At 40.4% G+C, this 19,265-nt stretch overlaps 1 protein-coding gene across 1 annotated transcript in view; it reads right to left on the bottom strand.

Annotated features, from left to right (window-relative positions):
* plxdc2 (plexin domain containing 2) overlaps window positions 1-19,265 on the bottom strand; it is an 83,739-nt gene that overhangs the window by 17,206 nt on the left and 47,268 nt on the right. The window contains exons 4-7 of the mRNA XM_022767230.1: window positions 17,589-17,658; window positions 10,103-10,225; window positions 5,645-5,763; window positions 4,629-4,728 (exon numbers count right to left, since the gene is read on the bottom strand). Coding sequence (XP_022622951.1) covers window positions 4,629-4,728; window positions 5,645-5,763; window positions 10,103-10,225; window positions 17,589-17,658 — 412 coding nt within the window. The remainder of the gene's footprint in view (window positions 1-4,628; window positions 4,729-5,644; window positions 5,764-10,102; window positions 10,226-17,588; window positions 17,659-19,265) is intronic.

The following is a 19,265-nucleotide window of genomic DNA, read 5'->3' as shown; positions in this document are numbered from 1 at the left end:
TAACAGCAAGTCATCAGCCGGGGTAAGATGGAGCGATTGATTAGATACATCATTGACTCTTATTGCGTTCTGGCCCTCATATGGGCCAGTGTAAAATGGGCTGCTTGCTTTTGCTGGCCATGCATCTTCACTGCCATCAGTGGAAATGGAAAAAGAGGAGGATGAAATACATCCTTTGTTAAAGTCAAAAAGGGTCTTCCAGTGCAGAATATTTTAACAGCTCTGATAATAACTCCTCTGTGCTGTTGATATAGCGGTTAATTTAAACTCTAATTGGATTTTTATGTGACTTTCTATGCAGGAGTTCCAGAAATGAATCTGTAAATCTGTGGAATAAAAGACTGTGTTGCACTGCAATGTGCAGCGTGACATTGCTCAATACATGACATCTCTTATAGCACTTGTATTTGCTCGACCAATGAGCTACAAAATTGAAATTCAACACGCCAGACTATGGCTGTGTAACATATACACCAAGCAGTGACTTTCATGTCTCATTCATCACTTAATATTACCATCTGCTGAAACAGTTTCAAAGTTAAAGGAACAGTCTCACATTTTGGCAAATAGTCCGCACAAGAAGATCAACACCACTTTCACGTCTTTCCGTTAAATATGACGCTACAGCAAGGAGAGGATTAACTAAGCTTAGCATGTGTCCAAAAGTAAAAAGGTACCCTTAAAGCCCTCTAACACGTTATATCTCGATTAATCTGCAGAAAAGCTGAAGCATAAAAATATCAAGTTGCGGTTTTACAGGGGACTTTGTGCTGGACTTTACGCTAAGAGTGGAATCAGTCTTTAACTATTCTGGGTAAGAAAGAGAATAAGAATAGTTTACAGATATCAAATTACTCCTTTAACACAATCCAGGGTTACTTTTTTGCCTGTTTGATTAATTTTCGGTCTAGGAGTTGTTGACCAAGCTGGCTCCAGTGTTGTTCTTCTCATATGATGGGATGTTGTTTCCTTGCAGACCTGCTGGGTTTGATTACACACAGGACAACTGATCAAAGCAGAAGATGTGAGCCAGCTCAGTCTAACCTCAGAACAAGACCACCCTTCCTTCCCCTCATCTCCTCCCCTGGTGACTGGCTTCCTCCTGCCTCTAGAAAAGGGATTATCAGGTGCCTAATGACATGGTGGGGGCCAGAGGAAGGTCAGTTCCCCAGCCTAAGGCTGCTCATGTGTGGGCAGACTGTGCAGACTCGCTGCCCTCTGGTTGTTAGGTGGAAGGAAGCTGCAAATCAGATCCAATATAACCGAGCCTCAGCCACAACAACACAACAACAGCTAATGAGGATTTAGTTACCTTCCACTGATACTATCAAACAGAAGCAGGATTTGCAAAAGTGTGTCATCAATTATGCACAACAGGGTGAGTTAACCTATATCAGAACATCATACCCAGAGAAGATCCAGTGCCGCTCTCCTCAACATGTATGTATGTTTATTAAGAAACAGTATTTCATTCATATTTTCTTTGATGAAATCACAACAACAGGCTGCCTCTTACTGCCTATTCATTCAATTCAAAGAGCTGCATGACATGTGATGTCAAGCCACTGAGCTGAACATTGATTGTGAAATAATGGCAGGCTCACGCTCTCCTCTCATCAGACAGCACTCTTTGTACTTTTACATTGAAATTTCTCAATGTGTTCAATCGACCTCTTTCACCTCATGATTACACTCTTGGCTCTTTGATATCTCCAATATATTAAATCACAATGTTTCTTCTTAAGCAGAGCTCAGCCGTGAATGAAATGAAATTATTGAGCATTAAGCCCTAAAACCTGAAAAGAAAAACAACCATATATCATACATTTATAATTAACAGCGCCAGTCATGGCACCATCCTGAGAATAAAGATTGTTAATCCAAATAAAGCAAGAAGATATGAAAAAGAGTTTTGGCTTTAGTTTAAGAATAACTCACTGTGACTGATAATGTACAATCTAGCCTGGGGAAAGTAAATTAAAGCCTGGGTCTTCACACATGGTTGTACCTGACCTGTTAATTACACACCCCAGCCACAAATCTTCTCCGTCATCTCTGTCTTTACTGGATGTGCTGGGGGCATGCTCTGCCTAGAGGCAGTGTAAAATGTTTTATTTGAGCTTTTAATCCAAGGCAAAGCTACAGTGGGGTTAAAAAATGACCCTCTGGTTGCCATGGTTGCCATGCAGTAATTGGCTGCAGAGACACTTCACAGAGTTGGAACACTTTATTCATAGTAGAGCCTGTAGCGGTCATTGGTTTCCTGTCTACTTTTTCCGCTGTTAGGATTCAGGCTTAACATATCTTAAAATACCAACATGGCAAAACTTTAATTCTTTACTTATTTTTTAGCTGAATAATAATTCTCTACACGAATTGTCCCCTCAGCACCATCTTCACCTACATTTCTTCTGTATATGCTGAGTGCAAGAACAAAGGGGGATTTAAGGTCACACATTATAAACTGAACCTACTGCCTGTGGGATCAGATGAACTGCTTATGGAGAACTGAGCAGGAATGGCATCCTGAAAACTCCTGATTCTTACTTTTTCTAAAGGTTAATCCCTCTCCATCTATGAATACTCTCCCATTAAAGGGCCCTTCTCCGGTATTTGCATCAATATGATGACCATTGTTATGAAAAAAAACCTCTGATCTTGCTCATTGTGCATTTGCTTTCTCCACAACCTCTTGCCAACAGTTCATGGGCCACATCAAGCCCTCTGGACTGACAGGTGCAGGATGCAAATGTTGCCCTTTTCTTTCAGATGCTGATATGAACCTGTGCTCTTTGCAAATATCACCTGCTTGTTGCACCGTGAGAAAATAAAGACTTGTTTGTATCAACCGTTACAAGAGTTTGATTATGTTTATTGAGAGATTGTCCAATCATAGCTACGAAACCATGACGAGGCACAGCAGGTTTATTAGGCTTTAGATTAGCAGTATGCATGTGGCTGTAGTAAAGATGATACTGAATTTGAGGAGTGTTGTCTATTTTTTTTGGCCTTTTTCAAAACCTAAAATACAACTGATTAAATAGTGTGTTTGTTTAGCTCTAACAAAAGCTGCAATTGTTAGCGTGTCTGGCTAACTAACCTACTACCTACAGCAGTAAGTGTAGCTGTTTTCCTGGATGCTAGTAGAGTTTGGGGAAGTTTTCACTCCAGAAGCCCTAGCCAGCATTAACCACGATAGCTCTATGTCTGCCAGACACTTTGGTTTGTTCGGTCAGTTCAGTTTTCCTAAGAGAGAAAAGGCTTTTATAATAAGGACTGTTTAAGTGAAAACATATGGTTTGAAACTATGAACAAGAATATAAGATGAACAGCTAAATGGGGTTATCAGATGGTGAGGATGATGACTGGGACCTGTTAGCTGTAGCCTCAGTCTTTTAGCACGATGTCATGAATGTAGCCATCAAGTGCATATTTAAGACCCTTGACCGGCGTGGAAACAGTAACTCAGGAGAGTCTCACTTAGTGAACGTTTAGTTACCAAGCAATCTCCACAAATGTTCACACTTTTAGTTTAATGTGACACATTAATGAGGTCAAGACAGTCATTGTATTAACTTTTTGTGTCCGAAGATGTTCAGTTTTCGCTGCTTGATCTCTCCCCGAATATGATTTTAGGTGCGTTTAGCGTTATAGTTTCTTGAGAAGTAGAATCAGAGCTGTGATCATTTCAGATGGATTATCAGAGCAGAGAAAAAGGTCTGACAGAAGAGGAGCACGTGCACTCCTCAGAGACATCATTCATGTTCGACACAACACCTCAGTCTCAACCCGCTTTTATTCGAGATTTCGTCACTCCACAGCCAAGCAGCGGCACACACTGGTTTCATCATGCTGTGTCGGAGGCATCAAAGCCAGCTTGGTTTATGAAGTCTAGGCGGACTGTGCTAACAGGTTCAATATACAATCTCTCACTGCCAACTGCAGCTTTCTAAAAGAGATTTTGTAGAAAAGGCCTTCAGATAATGTCAGATACCAGTCCAAATAATGGAGAGTTGTTTTACTCTTTAAGCTAACTAAAAAAAAAAACTACAAATAAGATAAAGATGCCATGTGAAGGACAAAAAGAGAATAAAAGAAATTAACTTTGACAAATAAATACTATCCAACTTAACGTAGTTAATCAAAACTGTTTAAATTTTACTGAATAAATCATATTTGTCATCTCATTATTGTGGCAGGCTTTGAATCAGAGCCCATGGAAGATGGAGAGTCTGACTGTGGGTACAAAGGTTTTATGTGTTTCTCCTTTGCTCACATTTGCTTTAAATTTAATGGGCCTGAATTGCGGTAACTCAAAAGCAAATAGGACAGACAGATCTGGAGCTGTGCCCAAATCTCTGCACGATGCCCACTGAGAGAGATGGACCGGTGCTGGAGCAGAGGTGGTGACAGTCTTACTACAGCCCCATGTGCACTGCTTCTTCATGTGAAAAAATCCAAAGCATGACAGACCTATTGTGCCTACTGATGGTTGCTAAGCTATGATTGGACGACTGCTGTTCTGTTTCTTAGTTTTTAAAACAGTCTGCATTCGGATTAACTGAGAATATCTTCTTCTGGACCAGTGAGTGCTAAAAGCTAGAAGAGCGTGTTTGCTTGAGACTCACTGGGTATCTGTTGGATCTTGTGGACCACCACAAAGGCATCAGACAGGCCCACCTTCACAGGGTGATTGACAGAGCTGATCTGTGACACCTCAACAGGGATCTGAAATAGAAGAAGGGAAAATCAATTACCAGGACCACGACGATCTGTCTGGGACAGGCTGAAAAATAGAAACAGGCCACACCATTCTGACAGCACCACCGATTCTGCCAATTTATTACGATCTCCCATAGCAACCTGCTGAGGCATCATGCATCCTCAGTAAGCATATGGCTATCTTTGGTGTACAGAATAAACATTGCTCACTGAAGTGAAAAATATATTTAAACCCATTAGTATAAACCCATTATTTCGTTGCGTTGCCAACACTCACTTCAGTATAATGACCCGACTGAAAACATGCGAAAATGGGGCAAGACATTTTAAAAAGTCAGACAGAATTAGAAACAGAAAAGGGAAGCAGATTGTAAGATGTGTGGGATTGGGGAGAAGTGGAAAGTGAGTCATGTTTTCTTTTGCCTGTACATACAGTACTATGATGATTTAAAAATGTTCCTTTTCTATGAAATGTCTCAGTAAAGCCTGAAAAATTCTAGCGTAGTTAGAGTTGTTTTATTGTAATGTAGCTGGTTAATTCTGATGAGTTTAAGTTTGCTAACTTTGTCTCGACAGCCTGGAAAAGAAGCCAAGAACAGATTATTTAATCAGCCTTTGCTCTGGTTTCTCCAGTGTTATATAGTAGCTGTTTTTGTCAGTGATTTATGAACTTTGCTGCACACAATAAAAGTCTGAAGATTTGGTTGTTATAGTTGGTTTCTAGTGTTTTGTAGTTTGAAAATGCATATGTATGTGTACGCTCAAGTTCTGGCTTATAATGCATGCAGGGTGGGCACAGTGTGAAAATCAGACAGAGGCAAGGACACAAAGTAAGAAATACACACAGTTAGTCAATGACAGACTGAAGACAGACTTTTTTCAGTAGGTGTAAAGAGAACTGGTTGGATTAATCAGTCCTGACCTCTTTGTATGCAAAGACGATCCTGCCAGTGTTGTGCAGCGTGGCCTGGAAGGTGAAACTCCCTAGGTTGTAATTATCCTGTAGGTGGACGTGGTCCCACTGCACCACCAGAGCAGTACCTAGAGCCAGAACCACAGAAAATAAACACATACAGTTTAGTACTACATGTCAGACAACAAAGAATCACAAAAAGGAGAACAGACAGTGGCAATGATAGCTTCTGTCTCCATATAGCTGACACTTTTTATTTTTTTAACACTGACTTGTTTTTCACTGTTTTTGAAACGCTATCTCTGGTGTCTCAGATCTAGCGTGAAATGAACCGCTGACCGGGCAAAGACTCTGAATAAGAAGACATCAATGTAACAATCATGTTCGTAAGGTGATATGTTTTTGAAGGATTATTTCCTGACAGAGACTTCACTTCCCCCTGTGGGTGTGAGGTGATTGACACCGACGGAGTGTGAGCATTTATTTGAAAACACTCCACTGGAACGAGATGAAACAGCCACAAAACTGAAACCTTTGACAAAACCAAATCAAGGCGTGGTGGTTACTCTGGCGGATTCTGTAGTTGTGGCAATTTTCACAACAGTGAAAAGTTTTCCGTACTGTACAAAAGGGAGTGAGAGCGCCGTGAATGACTTCTTCTGAAGGTATAGGAATGACACCGGATAAAAGCGATCACCACAAGGGATGAGTTAAAGCAGCGGGGCAACACTGACACCAACGTAAAGGCTCAATCCACCTATTTACATTTACAAGGATATGTTTTCTCATCTCCAGTGGTATCTAGTCATGCATAATAGATAATGTTGTTATTTGCTCTGAAAATTATTTGTTCAAGTTTCCTCTGTCGCCAAACGTGGTTTCTTGCCAGGAGCCGGTGGTGGTGATTGTTGCTTGCCAAGAGCTTCAGCCATTGTTGTCTTTATGGTACAAGAGGTTATAATACACCTTCTGAGCAGCGCTACGTCCTCAGGGCAGATTGGAGGGTACAGTGAGTCGCTATCAGAAAGCGATGAGACGGTGCTGGGGCTAGCTGGTTAGCGTGCTAACTTCCGTAGAGGAAAAGATGCGATAGAGACAAGAGTTAACACTGGTGATGCTTTCTCCAGCTGGAGACAGCTCTTGGTGACGAAAGGAATGAAGTTTGGTGCTGGACTTGCAACGTTTCTTCTAGACTGGTAAGTAAACAGCTGTTAATGCTAATGTTAGCTATGTAGCAATAACAAAACTTACAAATAGCTCCTTTAAATTGTCCTTATATCTGCTTATGACTGCATTACAGTGTTTTATGAACCATCTTTAAATGTTTATTGTGTTTATAAATTCAAAAGGGGGGGGGGGGTTATAGTTAGGCCTTACTGTGATTAGGATGAAATGATTCTTTAAAGATGTAGCATCACAGATACAAATCGGGAATGCTGGACTGCTTCTTAAAGGCAGACAGGCTATTTATCCCACTTGACTGCATCAAGTCAAGTGATCATTAGCTGCTGCCTTCATTTGGGGGATGTACTAAATTAGCACCAGACTTCAGCTCTACCCTCCAGACAGCAGGCCTCACATTACTTTTAACACTATTTTGATTTACCGTGGACTCTGGAGAACCTATTGATGTGAAAGCCATCCCCCCTTCAGAGCTCGCCATTTGGCTGTGCACCAGGGCAATAAAGGTTTGTTAACACAACTAATCAATTTTTCCGTCACACAGCCGGAGCTCTTCCACCCAAAGTAAAGACCAGAATTTAGCTTCTCTGCTGACAATTTGGAGAGCACAGGCGTCTGCTTGTACAGGAAACCCCATAATAAATTACATGTGGCATGTGTAGCAGCCTCTGGCACTGGACATGCATGTTTCATGTGTTAAAGGAGGAGATTAAACATGTTAGGGTCTGATATGGTGCTGATTTTTAATATCATCTGACTAATATCACAAATTGGAAACTGCAGTGTCAAGGTCAGCAGATTAAGGTGCACCATTTTCAGTGTTTGGATGAAAAATGGGAGAAAAAAAGTACTGAAGAGTTGCTGTGTAATGCACTAGAGAAGAGGGAGTTTAGAAGAAAGGCAGTGAATAACAGAGAGAGGACAGAGCGCTAAATTGCTGCTAACTTATGGCACAGCGGACTTACCCAGTCAGCAGAAGTTAAGCCTAATATAAGTCTGCTTAAAATGCATTGAGTTCAGGAGTTGAGGCTGCCATGCTATCTGGGGCTTCCTGGCTAAAAATACAGAGTGGGAGAGAAGGCGTGGAGGGAGTACACACTGGCCTTGTTTCTAATTCCACTTACAAGCTTAACATGCCATGTGAACTCATAACAAACAAAACAAATCCTGTGCTATTACGCCAGCACACCCTCGGCCTGGTGAGGTAATTATTACTGTGGTTTACATCTCAACCATTTTTTCTAAGGTTATTTCAAGATTTATATTACTTTTTTTTTCATATTTTATTAAATTTGCCTTTGTACTTCTTGATATTGTAAATGTTTTTACGTCTCCTAATGTATAAAAACTCATTTCTGATGCACCATAGGCCTTTTTCACAGCAGAAATTTTGACTTGTCATAGTAAGAAAGCACAGCAGGAACAAAAGCCATTCACACTTATTATTTCAAGTGTCTCCAAAGTGTATCCAAACAAAATCCAGTTGAGATTTAAGACACTTTCATTTACATGTTGCTACATTTATGCACTTTCTTTGTCCAGATCACGAATCTGATTAACCTGTTTTCTATATGCAAATCGAGGACAATGAAACGTTTCCACCTTTTTAACATCTGGCTTATAAATTTTTACTATTTATACCTGTGACACATCAAGATGTCTCCTGTGACACCTGTTGGTAGTCTTTAGCATCTCGTGTATGTTTGATCCTTCTGGGTCTGACATAGGGCTTGTAACATTGCACTTTTCTTAATCTAATGAAGAAGATATTTTAACCAAAGCTGCTGACAACACACTGAATAATGGATTAATAAATACCTTTCTCATTCTATGAAAATATGAAAATAAATTAAAGCAGAATTCTATAGTTGTGTTAAAATCCCAAAGTGTCACATATGTTTTACAGCCTGTCAGTGGTATTTTTACCACAGAGCTGTCACAAGAGCCCGCTGGCAACAACAGTCAAACTCGCGGTCTGTCAGGTGCTGAAACACTTCACGACTCTATAATTGTGCGCTATCAAACTTCAGGAGAGTTTTAATATAGTACTTCAGAAAAGTCTTGTCCTAACCAATCACGCGGTCTTTATTTAGCAGATTATAATTAAAAAAAAAATAGAAGTAAAAGTTTTGTTTTTGTGAAAATTGAACGACAAAGCTTCACACTGTCGCTGTGAAGTTTCACACAACTCCCACCACCCTGTTTGTGTAACGAGAACAAACAATACGTCTCTGCTGTGAACGCCTCATCAAACTGCTCACAGTCTGATGGAAAGAAGAACTGACTCTCCCATAACACAGCAGACCATACAGTTCTTGTGCTGTATTGGCAGTACATTGACTGATGGACAGTGTTTTGAGGAGCAGCCCGGATGAGAATCGATTGACTGCCAGTTTGGTTAAAGCCTGATGAGCTCCACTGCAGAAGGTCACACAGTTGGTCCATCACTCTGCTGCAGAGGTATTAGATGGCGATGACTGACGTGATGGATAACAACCATCACATATGGCAAAGGGAAGGTACACAGACTGAGGAAGGGCATCAATTTAGTATAAAATGAGTAACTGGAATTTAGGGGAATGTCACAGAGGTCACAGAGGGTGTCATAAAAACAAGCAGTTCATTTTCAGCAGTTCTAAAGCCTGAGGACATATGCAGAGGCCAGAGACTGTTTGTAAAGATGGACGTAGAAGCTCAGAGTGGGCTGCTCCATAGTCATCATCTTGGCCAGTGCTTGACTCCGCCTAACTCCCGGCTGCCTGCCTGTCACTCAAAGCAACCCCCCCCCCCCCCCCCCCCAATAAGTTGTCATGAAGAGGGAAATAGCTATAGAGACCAAAACAGTTTTTTGTACCAGGCTGTAAACATGTTTATTATGGCTGTAAATTTGGCCATTTTAACATGAGTCAATGGGGATTGAGCCTCAAGTGGCCATTCAAGGAACTGCAGTGTTTTGCACTCAGGTATTGGCTTCATTTTTCAGCCTTGGACGTTGCAAACAACAAATTTAATGATAGCATTCCAAAATACAACTAAGTCAAAGAGATTGAGAGCAACGGACTGTTTGCCACCAGGCTCGGCAGAAATCACGATGATATCACCGTGGCGTAGCTTGCTAATCAGCAGACTATGGGACATCTAATGTCACTCCACCTTTACCAGAATAAATGGCTGGTTGAGGCCAGAAAATGCGGGTTTGTGCCTCGTGCATTAAACAATCCAAGAGAGTCCACAACTCCTTCATATCCCTGCAGAAACAAGATATTAGGAGTAAAATGATATTACCGTTGTCAAAGTAGATAACAGTAGAGTTTCTGGAGACGCTTGGGTCAAAGTTGGCCATTAGGGGAGCGATGTACTGTGTAGCTGTTAGCATCCGATGGACCACGTCACCGGTATAGATGAACCCTGCAGGAGAAAAATAGAAAATAGACAACATATAACTTTCTGTACTCTTCAAAGTTAGAGGCAGATGCTCTTTAACGCTTGAAAACACCAATGTATGATGTTCGATGCATCACTTATAGTGTTGTGCATGCTTTGACAAAGTGTTTTAAGGTAGATTTTCCCCTTTGGGAACAAACATCAATCTTTTTTTCCCTCCATTACTACCTTTCCTCCTTCAATAAAGCTCTTATCTGATACAGTATCCTTCAGGAACACAACAAGCCCTCCAGTCCAAAGTTAAAAACCCCTCATTAGCCCACAACGATCACTTCTTTCTCTCTCCCAGGCCTCCTGCTGCAGGCTGCCTCAGCTACCAATGGTGATTAATTAGCACTATTATCTTTTATCAAGAAACGGAAGGACAAATCTGAGGGGCTTTAAAGGAATGCACTGTATGCTGAGCGAGCAGTTATTTATTACCATGGGGTAATAACCCTAGCTGGTTCATCCCGTTCTTCCACTGGTGTTCTCCTTTCCCTCCTCTTACGTGTGTTTTTGCGCCACATCATCAATCACAGATGTTAACAAGAGACCAACTTTTCCAATTTATGTGCCCCTACAATGAGGCACAAATAGATTACTCCACTGAGAGGAACGTAATCAGTCAACAAATACTAGAGATGCATCATTTAGCAGCCTGTAAACATAGTTATTAATGGACACCAGAAAAAAGGGAGAACGCCCACTATTCATCACGAGGGAACGGTCTTTGCATAAAGAATGTGTACTAATGACAACAGAATCAAATGGCATCTTAATTTCTCTAGTGACAACAAAGTTTAGCAAAGTAAGCTGCTGTTTTGAGATTAATTCAACAGCAATTCAAAGCAGAATCTATTGTTTCTCACTCTGACTTCGCCTGGATCGCAAAAATATCAACAACCAATCATAACATGCAGCTTTAATAAGAGGTTTTACTCTGAACAAAGAGGAAACCTGGTATTTGGGTGAGGGAATCTCATGTATTTGATGTAATTTACCTTCGAAGAACAATTTAAGAATTAGAAAAACATTCCAGATGACACTATCTTCAAAAAATGGACATGTTTTAACAACTTCCTTGCATTGAAAAAAAAAAGGCTAAATTTACCTCTTTTGTCTTGCTAATTGTTGCGAAAATGTAGGATTTTTATGAAAACGGATACATGAGGCAGCAACGACTAAAAATATGTTGTTTTTTTTGACAGGAAAAGTCAATGAGTATCAATATTAAAATCTGAGTACAGGAAGTTTTGGTTATCTTAGCTGAGAATAAACAGTGGAAAAGGGAAAAAGGTAACAAAAGCCTCCTAGGAGAAGCTGTGAAGCTCCTTAATTTACACATTCTCTCTCAAATATTGTTGTCTTTACACTTCAGTTTATATACGGATTAAACAAACATATATTCAAACATATAACTTGTTAATTACTGATCTTTAGAGGAGCTTTTAGGTGCAATTTGTTACATTCAGACACAGCTAGGCTAGCTGTTTCCCACTTTCCACTCTTTATGCTAAGTTAAGCTAACCAGCTGCCGGCTCCTGCTTTCATACAGACATGAGAGTTAAATCAGTGTTGGACATGGTAAGCTAACTATGAAAACTCCTTCACCTCACTTTGTCAGGACATGGACATTTTCAATAAAATGATCTGTGTATGAAATCATTCTCGTGGAAAGTTCGAGATAAATACAGTATATAAAGTGGCTTCCTGAGGTATGCTGGAAAAAAACCCTGCAGAGACAGAAAAGAGGATTTTTGGGAAAAGTCTCATTGACGCCAGGCCTCTAAATCCCCAATTCATGTCACCATATGTCTTCTCATACAGCAGGCGGGCTATAAAAACACATCTATTACTTTGGAAATCAGGAGCAGATCATACCATGAGGGGAATCAATCTTCCCCCAAAGACCACCCTGCTCAGAATTACCTCTGTACACAGTAGAGCACTGTCAGCACACACACTGAGAGCAGGAGGAGGGAGCGAAGATGTGACTTTATTTAGTTTTGTGAAGTCCTGACTGTAGGGAACTCAACCTGGGAGAGGAGATACGGCGCTGTCGGACTCAGTGGTTGGAGTTGCCATGGTTACTGTTATTTTCATTTTTATCAGAAACGTATACGCTTTTTGGAAAGCGATGTTAAATCAAGGGTTAACTCATTAACTATTCCAGAGCAGTATTCATGTACTTTTTGTTAAGAGTGGTTCAACCTAGTCCAGTTATGAAAAACTGTATGGACTTACAGTGGATATTAGTAACTGCTGTTCGTGCACCGCCAGTGAAGGAAAAACAAAACTAATAAATATCTACTAGGTAAATGTCAATTAACGTTAAACATCAAAGTTATGTATATATTGCTGCAACTCACAGTTACTCTTATTACCAGTTAACTGAGTTACAATCTTTTTGGATAAATCAATACACTTTTAGTTTATGAAATTGAAAAATTGTGAAGAATGGTCATTACAACGTGACATCTGCTTGTTTTTTTAATCATACCAACAGTTAACACAAAAACATCATGTCGTCTGAACTAGTTTGGGTTAAGTAGTTAATAAGTGAAGTTAGGGTTAATAAGTTTATTTCCCAAGATGTCGAACTGTTGCTTTGAGGGTGTTTTCAGACAGCAAGCAGAAGGGAGGGCGGCTGCCGCTGCCAGTTCATGATAGTTTAACTTTTTCAACTTGCTGCCTGGGCTCATCGTGTAACCATGGCAACCACACAAACTACAGCGAGGGAAACGGTAGGTTATAGCAACTGATTTTTAGAGTTAGTGAGTCATCTGAACGATACAGCACTTCACCAGCAAACAGATCAGTTAAGAGAACTGTACTGGAGGAGCATCAGCTTCAAAGTTTGCTTACTTGGTCTGGGACAATAAATAACATTTATGATTCTACTTAGCAAAATTTGCTTAATTAATCATATCATGTCGGAGGTTACACCCTCCTGCAATCGATCCAAGAGCTGTGGCAGCAGCTGCTCGCTGTCTGAAAGCACCTTAAGCATCGTATTCAGGTCAGCCCTGTTTCAGTGCTTGCAGCGCATAGAGTACATCAGATAAAAGCATCCACCTCATGTTATGTCAGGGTATATGAATGTAAAGAGGATAGGACATAAAGAGACAGGGTTGTTGAGTCTACCCGCCTAAATTAATGCAAAGATAAACATAATTCTGTGGTGAATGATGGGGCAGTACACTCAGTCACTGGTGGCAGCTTCATGGTCATATAATGCTGCAACGGCACTTTCAAATCCTTAATCTGATTGTGCAGCGACACAAATGACTTCCTCCAAATCAGCCACTATACATTCCATCTCATCTCATATTTACCCAACATTCGCTCAAACACGTCTCAAATGCCTACGCTTTGTTTTGACCCTTGTCACTCCTTCTCCTTTCACTTTCAACCTCTAAAAAGCTTCCCCCGACCAAAACACACACATTTGTGCAGACACACACTCACAATGCCCTGTGTGTCCGAGGGTTTTATTTCTGATGCTGCCTCTGCTTTCTACCAGCAATCTCCTGAAAACACAATACAACTTATTTGACAGTCTAAAGAAAATCAGACAGCCTCTCAATACACTAAAGAGGTGAGAGCTGCGGGGCACTCAGTAGAGAGGCTATTCATTCATTATGGCGCTCAATAGAGAGGCAGTTCATTCACTTACAGCAGAAGGAGACTGGACAGAAGAAGAAGGAGGAGGAGGTTACTGGGAGAAGAACAGATGTACAAGGAGAGAGGAGAAAGAAAAGAGGAGTTTGAGGTAGAGGAAGAGTTCTTATGAAGGTGGGATGGAGAAGGATAATTCTTTCTCTGGCAAGCTATGTTTATATGTGCTGCTATCCAAAAGTGCTGGGCTGTGTATGTCCAAGAAAAACATGAGTGGGAATTAGCAGCCCCACTAGACTAAAGCTTCACTTTATTGGACATTGTGTTTAGACTAGGTCTTTGTTCTTTAGCACTGAGCTGTGTTTAATTTACAAGATATTTTCTGTTTATCACAGCTGTCCTGAAGCTGGGAAGAGTCAGGACTGGATTTTCAAACACACCCGTGTTTTATTTATTTTTATTTTATTATTATCCGTGTTTTGTTTTGTTTTTTGTCCTTTTAATATTAAACTTTGAGGTTTCTATTTAAATTAGATGCCAGATTTTTCTGTTTTTAATTTCTTATTGATACAAAACATACTTAGTCGGCCTATAACCAGCCAGAGCATAATGTGTTTTATGTTTGACAAGTGCGATTTCTTTGGAGGACTAAAACTATCAGTGATCGTCACCATGCATGAACAGACACTAAAGTCAAACTTCATTAGGCTAAAAAAAAACCAACGTAAGTTCTCATCTTGTGGCAGTGACTCCCTATCTGTTAGGCCTTAAACCTGCTGTTTACAACTCTACTTTTACAATTGTATTTTTCCGGGGGACACATTATTACTTGGATTATGTCCAGTGACAATGTTTTTTCCAGTAAATAGAGTTCTAAAGTTTTGTACCACACACAAGTTGTAGAGATGTTGTCAGGGTGAAGGATGGGCACTTTGATACTGGAGAGCAGGGTTTGCAACCTGAGTCTGTGTGTGGTTAGGTTTGGGCAATAAAAGCATTGGTTAAAGATAGATTTCAGTTTTATTTACATGTTAATAAAGTGAATACAAGTCAATATTTAGGCAAGAACGTGATCTTTTCCTAATCCTGACCAAGTGCAATGAGAGCCTAAATATATCCACAAAGATGTCCACTCATTGTGTTGAACACAATTTAGACACGTCTGTACACAAAAAGTACAAAACAACCTGCGACAATAAGTGTCTCTAACACCACAGTTTGCCATGATGACACACACACACACACACACACACACACACACACAAACACACACAAACACACACAAACACACACAAGGTGAAAACAATACCAGCCCCGATGTCGCAGCTGATAATAATCTCTGGGAAGTGGAGAGCACAAACTGACCCCATTTCCTTTCATGTCTCCTTTCACCTTTCTGCGTCACACAAGTTATTTATTTGAAACCTTACACACTAGTTCTTGAGGTTAAAAAAAAAAATCTGCTGCTGCGAAACTACATTTAACTATCATTTGCTAAAGATGTTCATGTGTTTTTCTGAATTTATGTTTATATTCTGGTTGTTAAGTGCGACAGCTGGCTCTGTAAACAGCATACCACAGCTGGATATCCGTCTACGCAGCTGGCGGTGGTCAGATCATATATCATCACTGATATTCGCAGTCTGTACATGCCGAGCCCTCCACACAGCCTTCAACACAAACTAGACTCTCACAAACAACCTGTCAGTTCACCGCTGGACCTGCAGCATGTCACTGCAGACCCAGGAAGCCTCAGTTACTTTAATGTACTGTCCTGACTGGAAAAATATTCCCTTTGTTGACAACATGTTGATACTCTCTCATTTCCACGTATTCTGTCTCTTTTTCACTGTTTGAGCTTCTACGCAGCTGTAGTCTATTGAACTGACTTTGTAAAGTGATATGAGTGAATTTAATGTAGCAGTATTAAAGGGGTGCTTTGAGCCTTAAGGTACCAGCGTGGACGGATGTCTGCCGGATGTCGTTTTGACACTATACCACAGGTGTAGCGCTGCAACCAATGATCATTTTCATCATCAATCAATCTTAGTTAGAAAACGAATACTTTTTCCCTGACTTCAGCCTGCAAACCTTTATTATCTTAAAAAGGAGGGAGATATTGTTTCTGATACCTATCAGAATATCAATTTGTTTCAACATTTCTCAGAAATCAGACAAAATTACTTCTTACCGTGGAGACTTTTTGCAGAGTGAATCTAGATTTACAGTATGTCAAAACCATAAAAGTGGACTTAGACCTCAGTTGTTTGACAAGGCTGCATGCCAACCCAGTCTTGGCCACATCTCTAATGTGTGTGACGATTGGCTGCTTGACTGTTTAGAAAGCAACTGTGTCTGTGAAAATAACAAAAAGGAATAAATGTAATTGTAAGTCTGCTGCTCTTCCATCACACTCTGTTCAGAAATTATCTTCTCCAGCAGAGTTTCAGCGTAGGTAGCAAAAGGAAAATATTTGCTGAAGTAAAAACAGTGACTTGCTGACAGCGATGAAAGTGGAGAGAAAAGATGGTACAGTGGGGAGAGGAGGACGAGCTGAGTGATGGGCCCTGAAATGGAGGGATAGGAGGAGGGCGTCTTGGAAACAAAGCCCCAGAGGCCTGCGAGACGCAGATAGCTGCCTGCTCCTCCTCGGTTACCCCTCTCTTCCACGGCCTCGTCCCTCCATCTCTGTCTGGAGGAATGCAAATTCACATTATCTCCTCTCTGCTAGCTGCGTCTGCGCCCGTCCATTCCTCGTCACCATCATCCAGAACGTCCCTACAGCCAACACAACTTTGCCAGTGATCGAGAATCAAGTGGGAAAAGGAGAGTGATGATGATAAGGGACTGGACGGATTTTTTTCTTTATTATTGCAGTGGCAGCTAAACGCAGCGCAGCATCTTTGAAATAGCTGGGTAAAGAGCAGAGCTTTAGTCTTTGATGTGATAATAGCTGGTTGGGGTGTTGTGGTTTCGCCATCAAGACTCAAGTGGAAAATTGCTTTGCACACTCTGGCAGACACGTCTGCTGAGTCACGTGTCTAACCCACACATACACATCCTCTGATATCCCCACCTCCTTATCCATGCCTATCAGGGTGTGCTAGGCCACTTGGCAGAGGGACTCCAGTTTCCAGTCCAAACCCATCAGTCTGGTTTCCCTTCCAGTTAAGTCTGGTGTAGAGCTGCTGGTGCTGAGTTTTGGGAGGGTTTTTTTTTAATTTTTTTAATTTTATATCCAAGTCTAGCAGACTATCCCATGGAGGTGAGAGCTGTAAATGGTCTTGTATCAGACTGACTGGTTGGCTGGCAGAGTGTTGTTGGTGGTTTTGTACTGTGGTTTGTGTCAGAGGAGCCTTTCAGAGCCGAGTTCCCAGAAACAACATCCAGAGAAATAACTCATTGTTTGGTCCTTTTCAGTGTTCAGGGGTGAGATCTCTTTGTACAGGGGCCATGTCACAGTCACAGGTACACCCAGTACCACAGACCCATTCAGACACACAAATATGTGTACACAAACACACACTCTCTCTTTTTCTTCACCATTTCATAAATGCCTCTGTACTCCAGACTCATTTCATAAATCTTACCACATTCCCCCCCTAAACCCTGCAGCAATAAAAACTGTCTGTGTACTGTCTAATATGCCAAGCACATACTGTATATCCAATAATAACACTAATAACTACTATTGAGAGAGCAGAGTCCAAGAACAGTGTTCACTTACCACCAGTTGCCACGGTGATTTCACGCAGGAAATGTCCATAAAAAGGGAAATCGAAGGACAGATTAACTCTCTGTGAGGGGAAAAGCAGACAGATGACCCCGGTCAGAAAGATAGAGGTAAGAGAAGAATCAGAGAAGAGACTGTTCTCATCTTCAAACAACAACAAAAGGATTTAGATCAGAGGGAAAATGTGGAAAGAAAACACAGAAGGACCCAGAGTGCTTTATTTTGGGGGGCAATCATTGGTCATTTCAGAATAGGAATCTAAAACAGAACCTCAACTTCAACTTTATTATTATCATGATGGAAATTCATTTTGCAGACAGGCATTAAAACATTACACATGCAGGCTACTGTTGAGGATGATCAGAAACTATATGTATGTCAAGGACATAAAAAAAACTACAAAATAGTAAAAACTAAACTAAAATAAAATAAACTATATCAGACCTTCACTACATCTTAAAATGAGAGGAAAGATTTCTGTCCTTGAAATATAAAAATGATTTTTTATTAAGGCACTGATGGGTAAATACATATTTATGTATGTACTCGATCTGTACACCTGTAGATCTCTATTTTAATAGTCAATAAAGTCAATTTCTGGTGAAGAAAGGAAAAGAAATAGATTATACTTGAGGAATGACAACAGAAAAAATACTCTCACCTTATGTGATAATACTTTGAAGTCAAAGTTGTCAAAATTGTGACATTAAACGTCAAAAATACATTTACTAAATAAACTGTATTAAATATATCAACATTTTGACTTAATCAAACAATGTTCACCAAGTATCTCATAGTTCTGTCTTACCATGTGTATTTTTAGTTTTAGCCATACTAACTTTTGTTGTAGTGACATCATCAATACCAACAAAACTAACAGCATTTCCCATTAGTCCCAGCTGTACTTTTTGTTGGGTGCTAATTAGCAAATGTTAGCATGCTGACATGCTAAGATAAGATGGTGAACATGGTAAACATAATACCAGATAAACATCAGCATGTTAGCATGCTGACATTAGCATTTCATACGGTAGTTCAACATTCGGGAAAATGTAGTTCCAAAGGAAAGGGCTGTTTGACGGCAAGAGTCTGGAAGGGCTCTGATCCATATCTACTGCAGGTGATACACTGACCGTATACAACGCACACGTTAAATAACCTGAACTATTCGTTTAAGTACAGCCTCACAGAGCCGCTACTGTAGCATGGCTGTAGAGTCTTGAGGCCAACTCATTTGGCCATGTGGGTCTGAGTAAACCCCTGTGTGGATATCCACAGGCAGCCCAAAATTTGATCTTCATCATTTCATCATGTTTTTTAGAGCACATCTGTGGACCGTCCAAGTCTGTCCTGGAGTACGATCAAGGCTTTCTTGTTATGTGAAAATTATGACATTAAAAAGTTATGCTATTAACTATGTCAGAATTATGAGGAATTGAGGTAACATGAGGTAACACTTTGACACTGACAATTTTCTTCTTTCATAAACTTTACCAACTCAGTCAAAGTTTTTGTCTTATTATAATTTACACTCATAATACCACATGAAACCATAGGTATCATTCCAAACTTTTCATCTGCATTTTTCTGGCAGAAATGGGCTCATACTATTAACAAATTGTTGATGAGAATTAACACATAATAAAATGGGTTGTAAGAAACTACAGTACT

This window comes from Seriola dumerili, unplaced genomic scaffold, assembly GCF_002260705.1.
Source record: "Seriola dumerili isolate Sdu_G_001 unplaced genomic scaffold, Sdu_1.0 BDQW01001124.1, whole genome shotgun sequence".
Lineage (NCBI taxonomy): Eukaryota > Metazoa > Chordata > Actinopteri > Carangiformes > Carangidae > Seriola > Seriola dumerili.
Note: the sequence above shows the minus strand (reverse complement) of the source record. Positions and strands in the feature narration are given on the sequence as shown.